This window comes from Equus caballus, chromosome 22 (genome assembly GCF_041296265.1).
Source record: "Equus caballus isolate H_3958 breed thoroughbred chromosome 22, TB-T2T, whole genome shotgun sequence".
Taxonomy (NCBI): Eukaryota; Metazoa; Chordata; class Mammalia; order Perissodactyla; family Equidae; genus Equus; species Equus caballus.
This window is the reverse complement of record NC_091705.1, coordinates 19,344,409-19,356,438: the sequence shown is the minus strand read 5'-3', so window position 1 is coordinate 19,356,438 and position 12,030 is coordinate 19,344,409. Positions and strand designations below refer to the sequence as shown.

Sequence of the window (12,030 nt, the reverse complement as noted above, 5' to 3'; positions counted from 1 at the left end):
TCTTTTGGGGACGGTTATACCCCTCCTTCCTTACCTCCCCAACTCAATCCTATCTTAATCTTACGTCATAAAGTATTGGTGGAAATTTCTACTTCCTGGATCAATTTTGTAAACATCACGTTCCTGACCTCAATCTGGATTCTAAATTCGGTGGGAATTTAGATCCCAGTAGAATAGAAACTAATTTTCACAGTCGCATTCTGAATCAACTGTTTTTCTTGATTCATTGAGCACCTGCTCAACGCCCTGTGCGCGGCGCCCTCTGAGCCATCCTGAGGGTGTGGACCCCCCAGCTGTGCTTTCTTTCACATCCGTGGAGCCAATGTGAACGCAGACGGGGCTCCTCGCTCTCCCTTGTCAGGGTTCTCGGATTTCAAACATCAGAACAAATCTTCTTTTCGTGAGTGTTTAGTAAATCTGATTTCCTTTAAATTAAAAAGAAACCTTCCCAGCATTTAAAGTTCGCTAACAAATTTCCAGAATTTTTTATGCTAGAGGAGGAAATGTGGCTGGTAAGTCAGCTGGTATAACCGACATTTTATTACAACACGCACATTTCCCAAGACGAAGCAGGAGAAAGGGCAGGCTAGCCCTGTGAAGACAGAGTCCCCACAAGGAAGCACATGTTAGGGAGCTGCTGTCAGGTGCATTGGGCATGATATTGCCCCAGAGGGGAGGCCCCTGCCTTGAGAACAGCTGCACATGCCCATCGCATTCATTGTCTCGTTGGGGTTTTTTAAGTATGCACTCTTTATCATGCATATAACCAATTGGAAAGAATATTGAAGAGAATATAAATTTCTAACCAATGGTGACTTTGACAGTATTAACTCTGAGAGTTTATTCTTTTTTGTCATCACGGCAGTCCTTGGGATCTATAGATGTCAGCTGCCCTGTTCCCCTCCTCCCTAGCACTGAGCTACTAATTATTCCCTGCGGTCTCCCCCAGTGTATCCCAGTTCTCTGAGACTCCTATGCAAACGCCTCCATCTCCTTCATTATCTGGTCCAGCGCCTCGCATCCCAATGGACAGTCTGTAATCCTTCCCCTCACCGCTGCCTCTTTTATTTTCTTAATTCCTTAAACTGCCGGAAACCTTTCCCTTAGGCACTTTAAATCATCCTAAATAGGACACCCCTGTGCAGTGGACTCCCAGCCCAGTAGCTCCATCGCTCACTCCCACCTCCCTCCACCCCAGCACCCTGGCCTTGCGTGGGCTGCTCTCTCCACCTGGACTGCTTCCTCATTTGCCCACTCACCCCCTTCTCCTAGTTAATTCTTTCTCTTTCTTCAGAGGTCAGTTCAATCACTTCCTTAAGAAAGCTTTTGCTGACTTCTCTAAGTCAAATCTTCCTGTTAAATGATCTCATAGCATCTACACCTCTCATTGTACAATTTTACATGATGGGTGATTATTTGATTAATGTCTCCACCCACCACCAGGCTTACCTCCCCATAGGCATGGGGGTATACTTTCTACGTTTGCTCCCAGTGGGATTCCCGGCATCCAGCACCTTTCCCAGCACATAGAGCGTGTGCAATAACTATCTGTTGAATGTAACAGTGAAGAAAATTCCATTTATCAAAATCATTATTATGTTCCACCCACAACTGGGTGTTCTGCAATAAAATTCTGACACTAACCACTCCAGAGTTTTTACTGGAGCTTCCGCATGTAGACTTGATTGATTAAATAAGTGACTGTGTTGCTAAACTCAGTTTCCAGCTCCTCTCCCCTCCCTGGAGATCCAGTGACCCTCTAAGCACATGTTAGGTCTTTCTGGTGACCAGCTCCCATCCTAGTGTTATCACCTTGAGTCACCTCACTAGCATAACAAGGACACACCTATCCCTCAGGGAATCTCAAGGTGTCAGGAATCAGAGATAAAGATCAGATACATCCTTTATTATATACAATCATCATTAAAAACTTATAATGAAACAATGTTATTTTGTTTCAATAAAATTGGGAGCATTTAGTACACTTTACTGATGGTGGGAGCGGGGGAAGCAGCCCTCTGTCACGCTGCAGGTGGAAGGTAAGTTGGTCAAAACCTTTATTATGGAAGCAACCTGACAATACACACTAAGAGTCTTAATGTTTATACCTTTCCCCTCCATAACCCCATGACTTGGAATCTGTGATAAGAAAGCATTCAGAACTATATGGGAAGACTTATCTGCAAGGATGTTCATCTTAGTGTTATTTATTTATTTATTTATTTTTAAAACAAGCTCTGGCCAGTTTTATTAAAGAAAAATTTTGCATGATTTGCTTTTCACCAGTCTGTTCTGGCAAGCTTCTAATGATATCAGAATCACCTAGATCAATCATAGCCAGTGTGCACACTCTGTAGTATTTTCCACATGCTGTGCCCAATTCAGTATTATTGTCACTGTAGTAATGGACACCAGTTTTGGCCAAAACGGCATAGTACTCTATTTCAGATTTCCTCAAGGCTGGGCACTGGTTGGTGAGGATGACCAGTTTCACTTTGCCTTGTCTGATCATTTTCAGAGTCTGCTTGTACCCCAGCACATACTTTCCACTTTTCATAATGAGTTGGAGCCTAGAGTTGACCGACTCCAACAATTTTTTCATCTTCTTTGTGGCCGCCATCTTCCTACCTTAGGTGCAGGATGGCCCCCAACCAAGAGCAGCCACCAAAATGGCCAGGGAGCGAAAAAGGTCATAGTATTATTTACTATACCAAAAGAAAAAAAGAAAATATAAAAGCCCAATGATGGGAATAGGGTGAATAAATTACGGCAAATTCATATAATGAAATAATATGCATCTATTAAAAGTACTTCCACAGAATGACTAATGACAGAGAAAAATGTTTAAGCATACTGTTAAATGAAAAGGACAAGATCTTAAAATCGATATACACTATGGGAGATAAAATTGTGGGTAAGTACTATTTTAATATTTTTCTGTGACTTCTATAATGATTTTATTATTTTTAAAATCAGAAAAATGTCATTGAAAAGAAAATTCTCTTTAAACCACTCAGGACCTAATTGAATACAACACACAAATTATAATCACAAATTATTCTTTCTCGTTCATTAAAGTACATCTGGCAAGGCCTTGACTTGGCACCAGTTCCTTTGAAATTAATTTGAGTGCAGTTTATAACTGAGAACAATAAAGCTTCCAATCTTTTTAAATTTCACATAAGTTTTCACAAGCTGTCCTTCTCCATAATTTGTTTGGCTTAAGGAATTGTTGCCTGCTGCCACCTCTGGCAGGCTCAGAGGAGTGCGTGGCAGCCGACGCATGGCAGAACATGCCTTCTGCACCCTAGTCCCATCCATCCCTCCCAGCCCTGGTGAGCTGTTAAAAGATGATTTGATGATGAGCCCCACTGCACATTGCCTGCCTTTGGTCCCTGGGGAGCCCTAAAGCTGCATCTGGGAATCACTTTCAGCATGCTACTGTCTACCTGCTTTAAAAGGCAAGCAAGCTCCTGTGGATGGTAAGCTTAAGCCTCATTCGAAGACATAAACTTTCCTCCAAACTCAGAGAAGCAGAGCCCTCTCTCTGCGTTTTAATATTATCTCCAATGTCCTCCCAAGTCAACCTTCCCATGAGTGTAAAAACAACCTGCCGCAATAACCAGAGTCATTTCCTTGTAGCCATCCCTGTCTTGTAGCTCCATTTCTAAATATGAGCTCTTCCAACCCAGACTCAGACTCCAGTTCTCAAGGAGAACAACCCTGTTCTCTTGACCTCAGCCCTCTTTAAAGAGGTGAGCCCCTCCCTCCCCATATGATTGGGAACTCCCCAAAATAGAACTGTTTTTGTTTTAAAGTAGGAACTTCCTAAAGCATCTCAATGCGTAGGCATTCCCTAAGGTAAGCATTTGGCCCCCGAACCTGATTGGGGAAACCCCAAAACCATGGGGTGCCAAGGACGGGCAGTGGGAGTGATCTGCTCAGGTAAAGACAGTGAAGGGAAGCATTGGCTGTAGAGAATTTCAAATCAATATTAAAGATGAGTAGAAGTTGGTCCACTTTTTATTATCACATGTGCCAGCAATTCTGAACAATGTCTGTGATAAAATTGCCCTCTCTCGAAAAATCTTTTGTTTGACTGCATTCTAAATAATTACAATGGTTACTGTTGGGTTCTGATAACGTATATGGAACGTCATATTAATGCATGTTTGTTACAGATCCCTCATAGACATTGTATTCTACGTGGAAGTTAATTTGAAGCACTCCCAGTTACAGAGTCAGCCCCGACACAAGGCCTCATACATTCATTTCGAAAGTCAATTCGTGATGGTTCCAGTGCTGTTCATGTCTCCATGACCTATGGTTCTCCAGATTCCTACCTTTAACCAGTAGATTCAAAGCAACAACGATAGCCCAGGGAATATAAAGCGGGCAAAACCAATTTATTTCAATTCTGTCATCTTATGCGATCACAAGGAGTTATATTTGTGTTTAAATTTTAGGACAGTACACAAACTTCAAGGTGTAGTATTTCTCTGCAAATTTTTGTTCACGCATGAAATCTTCTACCAAAGTTGAATAATGTCTTTAAATTGGAATATATTCTTCTTTTTAAATTGTTAATTGTTTTTTAAAACTAAAGAATCAATCAAGAAACTAATGATTATAACTGATTAGCACTTGATTAGTACTGAAAATAATTTTGTTGCACAGAGCAGAGAGTTTTTAAAGTAATCTGTTGGGGGTGTCAAATATTCTGGGTATATAATGCCCCCAAGTCAGGGACTCATGTCCTCTTGGTTTTTTTGCTGTTCAACTGGAGGCCACTAACATTCCTAAATCCAAAGAATCAAAGACAGATTCTGATTCTTTATACTTTGGAAATTTGGAAGGCCTGACCAAATATTCTGTGCCAGATGGTTCTAAGCAGGTTAATTTAGTTGTTCTGTGGAGGAGGTTAAGAATGGCATGGATTTTGGAAGATAGAACTGGATGTTAAACCTGTTTACCAGTTTTCTGGCCTTAGACAAGTCACATAGCCTCCCTAAACCTCAGTGTTCTCATGCATAAAATGGGGACTTACTTAGTGACAGTGTCAGGATTAATAACACTTAGCACAGTGCCTGGTTCCATGTTCATTAACATTAGCAAAACAATCCTACTGCTGCTACTGCTAATAATAATATGAAGAAGGAGGAGGAGGAGGAGGAGGAGTACCACACAAAAAAATTTTTTTAAATAACCAATGTTAATAAAGTTAGACTTAAGTTTCTTCCACTTAGAGAAATTTTCTGTTTCTGTACTCTGTACTCTGTCTATATTCCTGGACATAGACTACACTTCTAATTAATAACTACTCTAGTTTATTTAAATTATCACATGATCATGCTTTATGGATATAATCATTCTATGAAATACAATTTACAAATCCTAATACCTCTTGGTTTCTAATACTACATGGTAGAAAATTAGCTTTTTTTCTAAAGATTGGCACCCAAGCTAACATCTGTTGCCAATCTTCTTTTTTTTTTTCCTTTTCTTTCTCCCCAAAGCCCCCCAGTACATAGTTGTATATTCTGGCCGGAGGTCCTTCTAGTTGTGGCATGTGGGACACCGCCTCAGCACGGCCTGATGAGCAGTGCCATGTCTGCGCCCAGGATCCAAACCAGTGAAACCCTGGGCCACCAAAGCTGAGCACACGAACTTAACCACTTGGCCACGGGGCCGGCCCCAGCGTGTATTTTAATAACACTAAAACATCATAGAATCACACCACCAACTCTTGCTCTCCCTGGGTGTGCCCTAGTACCTTGTGGCAAAGGTCCATCGGTGTATCACACTAACGTGGAGAAGCCAGAGTACGCCTGACTGACAGAGTGGGCGATTGTACCAACCTCAGAACAGGCTATGGTACAACTTAAGCCTAATTCAGAGATATATTTCCCCAAAACTTACAGAAATTGAGTCTCTTCTCTGCTTTTTAGTATTATCTCCAACGTCCTCCCAAGTCAACCTTCCCATGACTCCAAAAATCACATGCCCTAATAACCAGAGTCATTTCCTTTTTCTGGATTGCTGGCACCAGTCATTCTCAAAGTCCCTCTGTGCCATGAACCCACCTTCTCCCCGGCCCCTCATCTCTGCAGCCTCATCAACATCTGACATCTGTTATCAAAACTCCCATGTTTGGGGCTGGCCCAGTGGCGCAGCGGTTATGTTTGCACGTTCCGCTTCTCAGTGGCCCGGGGTTCACTGGCCCGGATCCCGGGTGCAGACATGGCACCACTTGTCAAGCCATGCTGTGGTAGGCGTCCCACGTATAAAGTAGAGGAAGATGGGCACAGATGTTAGCTCAGGGCCAGGCTTCCTCAGCAAAAAGAGGAGGATTGGCAGTTAGCTCAGGGCTAATCTTCCTCAAAAAAAAAAAAAAACAAACAAACTCCCGTGTTGCACAGATTTTTATACACCTGTGAGCAGGGTGACCACACATCACAGTTTGCTTGGGACTGTCTTGGATCCAGTACGTAGTTCCAAGATAGTTATTAATGGTGCCTCCCTTTTTCTCAAAATCATCCCAGTTTGAACAGCAAATTACATGTTGACTGATCTAGAGAGAAAGAGAAATCTACATCCCTAATTTTCATAAAGGACTGTGAATATCCCTAAGTAAATATTCTCTAGCAAGTTAAAAAACAAAAAAAAGGAGTCTCCATCATAAAAATTCTAAACTGAGAAAACAAAAAGATTAAAGGAAGGGTGTTAAGACTTGGTGGACTATGCAACTCCAGAGCGTTAATAGGCTGCAGATTTCTGATCCTGGCTTTTTGCTAACGAAACTGACTTGACTTTTCCTGGAAGCGGGAGGAGGGGGGAGAGTTACAACCTCTTCCTTTCCGGGATGGTTCCTGACACTGACTCTTCAGCTTTCGGGTTGAGAGAGAATTGAGTTGGATCCACTCTCCAGCAAACAAAAGCCTCAGGCTTTCTAGAACCGTCTTCCAATTTTGCCTAGATCTTCAGGGCACAAAGATGCTGCCAGTCCCAGTGATAGGAAGGCGCCCCGACTCTCCCAAGTGTTGCCAGGCTGAATTGCACATCAGCTCTGCTCCACCTTGTCCCTGTCGCCTCCAGAGCCCGAGTTCTTTCCTGGGGTTCAGATTGCTCTGCAGAGACCCTCTTTGTCCTTGCAGGGACGTTGGGTCTCAAACCTCTTCTCTACATCCATGTCACACAATGTCCCTTAAAGGACTCTGTGATAAAGAACCCTGACATAGATGCATTTTAGAAACCTCCCTTTTGGAGAATGACAAAGCATAATCACTTTAAAAAGTTCCAAGAACTGCAACCAAGAAGCATGTTTAATTGCTTAGCCCAGTGTTTCCCATATTTTTAAACCAGGAATTACACACACACACACACACCATTTTTTCTGTAATACCTAATATCCCCAATATTATGCTCGGGGAAATTCTGCCCTTGTTTCTCTCTCTTCTACTAAGTTTGGTTAAAACAGAATCATTATCCAGCTGCTCAGGCAGTTTCTAGCCTCTGATGAAACCAGAGGTCTCTTAACCTTTTATTCTAAGCGAGTTATTATTAAGAGAAGCCACGTGGCCTGACACTTGACATCAACTTTCCCAGGAATCTGGGTGTCCCAGTAGCTGTCTCCCATAGCCAGATTCCCTCCAGTTTCCTTTTTCTGTCTTGAAAAGATTTGAGTTGGTGGTAGCATGTGACTTAGACAGGAAAACCACTCCTCGGAGCAGGCATTTGGGGCAAGGTGGCGACAGAAACCGTTTGTGAAAGTTTGTTGTTAGTGCCATGCAGTCGTTTCTGACTCTTTGGGACCCTGTGTACAGCAGAATGGAACCCTGCCCGGTCTTTCTGCGCCATCCTCTCACCTTCAGGCGCTGTATCAGACAATGCTCTGCTGCTTTTCAGAGGGTTTTCATGGCCAATTTTTTCAGAAGTGGGTGGCCAGTTCCTTCTTCCTAGTCTGTCTTGGTCTGGAAGTTCTGCTGAAACCTGTCCACTGTGGATGACCCTTGTGGTATGTGAAATACCAGTGGCATACAGTCACAGCAACACACAGCCACCACAGTATGACAAGCGACAGACAGGTGGTATGGTTCCCTGACCAGGAAATGAACCCTGGGCTGCAGTGGTGAGAGCACCAAATCTTAACCATTAAACCACCAGGGCTGGCTGCTGATTGTGAAAGTAGAGAATAATTTATAGGGTAAAGGTAGTCCAGGATACTAGGTGAAAAAACCCTGGGCCTAATACAATGGCAAGTAAACACTTTCATTGTTTTGTTGTTGTTGTTTATTATTTACACCCTAGACGTGTAACTATGGGAAGGGGCAGTCTGTGGCACTTCCATTTCAGAAACCAGACTTTGGTGATAGGGTTCTAGTAACCCAAAGGAGTGGAGAGAATGTGGACCCTGAGAACCAAGGTCACAGCTGTGAGAATCTGAGAACAAAGCAGGGCTTAGCCACAAGGGAGAAGATGAGAACAGAGCAGACCCTGCAGCAAAGTAACCTTGAGGTTGAACTTCTGAATCATTGAGCTAGTGCTGCAGGGCTCCCTAAAACCTGCTAGAATGGGAAAAGAACTGGCCCAGGGTCTGACCGAGCCTGGACCTAGGGTGGAGTCAATGGCCTCATCTCTGAGAATTAAAAATTTGGAGTGGCAGAAAGAGATTACAACTTTAAAGCCCACACTTCTTTCTAGGAATGCTACCCAAATCCTGCTTTCCCTCTGAGAGACATCCTCTCAGTTTATTCCCAATACTAAGACAGGGCTCATCCTTCATTTTACAGGAAGGTGTCAATTATCTATTGACCCAAAAATGCTGCATAACCAACAGCCACACAACCTCAGTGGCATTCCGCAATAAGCATTTATTGCTCATGCTTTTGGGGTCATCTAGGTGGCTCTGCTAGTCTTGGCAGGGCTCACTCACAGTTCTGGGGCTGGCTGGCTGTCGGTTGGTAAAGGCTGGCCCTTGGCTGGGACGACTGGGGTGAGTCTGTCTGCTCCACGCAGGGCTTCTTGAGGTCTAGGCTCAAAACTGCCACACTGCCACTTCTGCAACATTCTGTTGACCAAAGCAAGCCACCTGGTTGAGCTCAGATCCAAATGGCGAAGAAGTAGACTTCGCTTGTTTAGTGAGAGGAACTGAAAAGCTATGTGCCAAAAAGTGTAGCTCTGGGGAGAGGTGAGGAATTGGGGCCACTGATGAATTAGAGTATCACGGGGAGCATCCTCAATACCTCCTAGCTAATTCTGACCCACAATTTTTAAAAATTAACCATCATTCTATAGCTGGAGATAATAGTTAATGTGTAAATACTCAAGTGACTCTATTTATCTGTGTAGTCATAAAAAATATAGAGCTGGGTTTTACTAGGGGAACTATGAAATCGACGTTTGAGGAGAAACATCCTGTCAGGTGTGGGGTTCTCATGTGTCCTTCAGGCCCAGAGGGAACCCATCCCAGGTACCAGAGGGGACAGGGAGGTGCTTCTCTACAGCACACACCCAATAAATGACGTTTACAGTCTGAGAAGTACAATTATGTGTGTGGCTCATTTCAGCATCGCAAGTCCATGAGGATGCCAGAGCCGGAGAGTGATCTCCATCTCCTCCTGAGGCTGAGAAAGGCCAAGGTCCACTTTGCAGAAATGGCAGTGCCCAGACAAGACCTGCTGCTCCCAGCTGCTCGCCCTGGGTTCCCCCTGTGCTCTGAGCTGCCTCTCACAGCCTGCACCCACTGGTCCTGAAGCACCCTTGGTCACCCCATTCCAAGGGTAGCGTTCCGAAGCATCCTGCTCAGCCGTTTCCAGGAGCCGATGGCTTCCTTTTCTCTGCCGGTTTGGACAGTAGATCCTCAGACAGCAAGACCACGGCCGGAATTCCACTGGCTGAGAGAACAGCTTTAGGAGTTAAATGAATGCACGCTTTAGACTTGTCTTTAGGAGGCACTTACTTAGTTTCTACTTGTTTTTCTGCCAGTTTCTTGGGCAATTATTATGATCTCCCTGGTGCATTTTCGAGAGATGCTAGTAGCACTCCAACAGAAGTGAAAAGCAGGATGGTATCAGTCGCTGGAATAGCAAGGATGCAGGGAGAAGCCCAGCTGGAGCTGCAGAAGCCATGAAACATCACCACTCACACCCCAGGGGAGGAAACCCACGAATGAGAACATCTGGGAACCATGGGCAGCGAAATAAAAATGTCATCACACTGTATCTATGGCCTACAAAAAAGGGCAGGGTGAAGGAGTCTGGATGAGAGACTCGCCGGGGAAGGCTTGCAATAGTGACAGCCTGCTGTTGCCACCCACAGGCGGTTCTCTCGGCACTGATTTGGGGTAAAAGGACATGGACACAGTCCCTGCTAAGAAACAGATTTAGCGCTGGAACGTTTGTCTTCTAAGCCTCCTCTCTATTCATATGGTAATTTACTAAATAGGAACGTAAACATGTTCCTTGGAGAAGAATGCCCGGACTTTCCATCACAGATTCATATGTGTCTTCATTTAAACCTACTGGGTTCTCAATGCTTGCAACTGACAGCATTCATTCTCATTGTAGCAAGTTTACTGAGAATTGAAATGTAAATTCCCACAGGGAATTTGAAAATAAAATTCTCTGTCAAAATATGTGGCTTGGGACATATCGGTGAAAACAACCCTCAGCCATGGAGAGGACAAAACCCTAGGGACAGTGGTAGTCACAAAAAGGAACTAGTGTTTTCCCAAGAAGACTCAGTAAAGGTGGAATCCAGGTCTCCGGGCGAGCTGAGGCGGGCTTGTTGCAAAGCAGCGCTGTTCCACAGAACTATCTGCAATGATGGAAATCTTCTGTACCTGTGCTGCCCAATATGGTAGCCACTAGCCACAGGTGGCCGTTGAGCACTTGAAATGTGGTTAGTGCAACCAAGGAAGTGAATTATTAACACTTTTAAAATTTCAATTAATGTAAATTAATTAAATGTAATTAAATAGCCACCTGTGGCTAGTGGCTACCATATTGGACAGCGCAGTTCCAGAGTCTTGCTTTCCCTACTAAATTGCATTTTGTTCTGTTGTGTTCACCAGTGTTTCATGTGTCCGCTGAAGCTGCTTGGAGTGCTTGGCTGTGTTCCTCTCCCCCGGTGGCGGGGGCTCAGGAATGCAGGGTGGATGGAATAGTTGTCCCTTCGGAGGCAGCCAGCCGGAGGGGGCAAATCTCAGCATGGGAAATCTGGGACCAAGCATGTGGGTACCTGAAGGCCTAGGTAGTGGGACTCGGGGTGTGGAGGGAAAAGAAAAGCTGAAAAGGAAGATTTCTAGATTCTTGGAGTCTGTCCTCATTGGAATGTGTCCTTTACAGACAAAAAACGAGTTGACCTTTTGAGGAAGGAGGAAGGAAGAAGCGTGGTACTCTTGCAGCCAGAAGAGAGGGAAGGCAGAGATGGAGAGCAATGGCAGAGGAGCTAGGCAAGGCCTTCCAGAACTAAAACAGGATGGGTCAGAAAAGCTGTTCTCTCCCATGACTTCCTACTGTGAGAGAATTGACCCCCTAGCGTCAAGACGATTCTTGTGCAATTATGCATAATGTGCTTTTGATTAAGTATCAAAACAAAACGACGGAATTTCGGGAAAAACTTGGCCACTGTCTGAGGTGAATTCTAGGGTTGCTGGGCCTACGTCTCCAATGAGGACACACCCAGGAACCCCATGTGAAGAGTGTGCTGGAGGGGGGGCTGTGGCGAAAATTCCTATCACTCAATAAATATCCTGGGAGGGGACACATGTAGGAATGGGGAAAGGAAACTGAGACATGCGGTAAAACAAGGACCCTCAGATGGGTCCCCCACGTTGTGATGGTTCTGTGGTGTCATCCAAAGGAGTACAGTCAGTACCTGCTTGAGGATGCGTTTGTGTGACAGCTCGTGGCCTGGGGGCAGGCATGAAACCAATGGCCATGGCTATGGGGACAGGGACAAGGCTTGAGGGAGATAGAGGTATGGAAACAGTGTCTCTTGGATCCTTATTCCTGCCCTCAGAAGCACCCC

General features: G+C 44.5%; 1 protein-coding gene across 1 annotated transcript; it reads right to left on the bottom strand.

Moving 5' to 3' along the window:
- Nucleotides 1-2,215: 2,215 nt before the first annotated feature.
- Nucleotides 2,216-2,620, bottom strand: LOC100630793 (large ribosomal subunit protein eL30). Its single transcript, XM_005604725.1, has one exon. It carries the CDS (start codon nucleotides 2,618-2,620, stop codon nucleotides 2,216-2,218), a length of 405 nt encoding a protein of 134 aa, XP_005604782.1.
- Between the last annotated feature and the right edge of the window lie 9,410 nt (nucleotides 2,621-12,030).

What these genes read in the sequence shown, in the direction of transcription:
- LOC100630793 (XM_005604725.1), bottom strand. Translation starts at nt 2,620, where the DNA reads ATGGCGGCCACAAAGAAGATGAAAAAATTGTTGGAGTCGGTCAACTCT.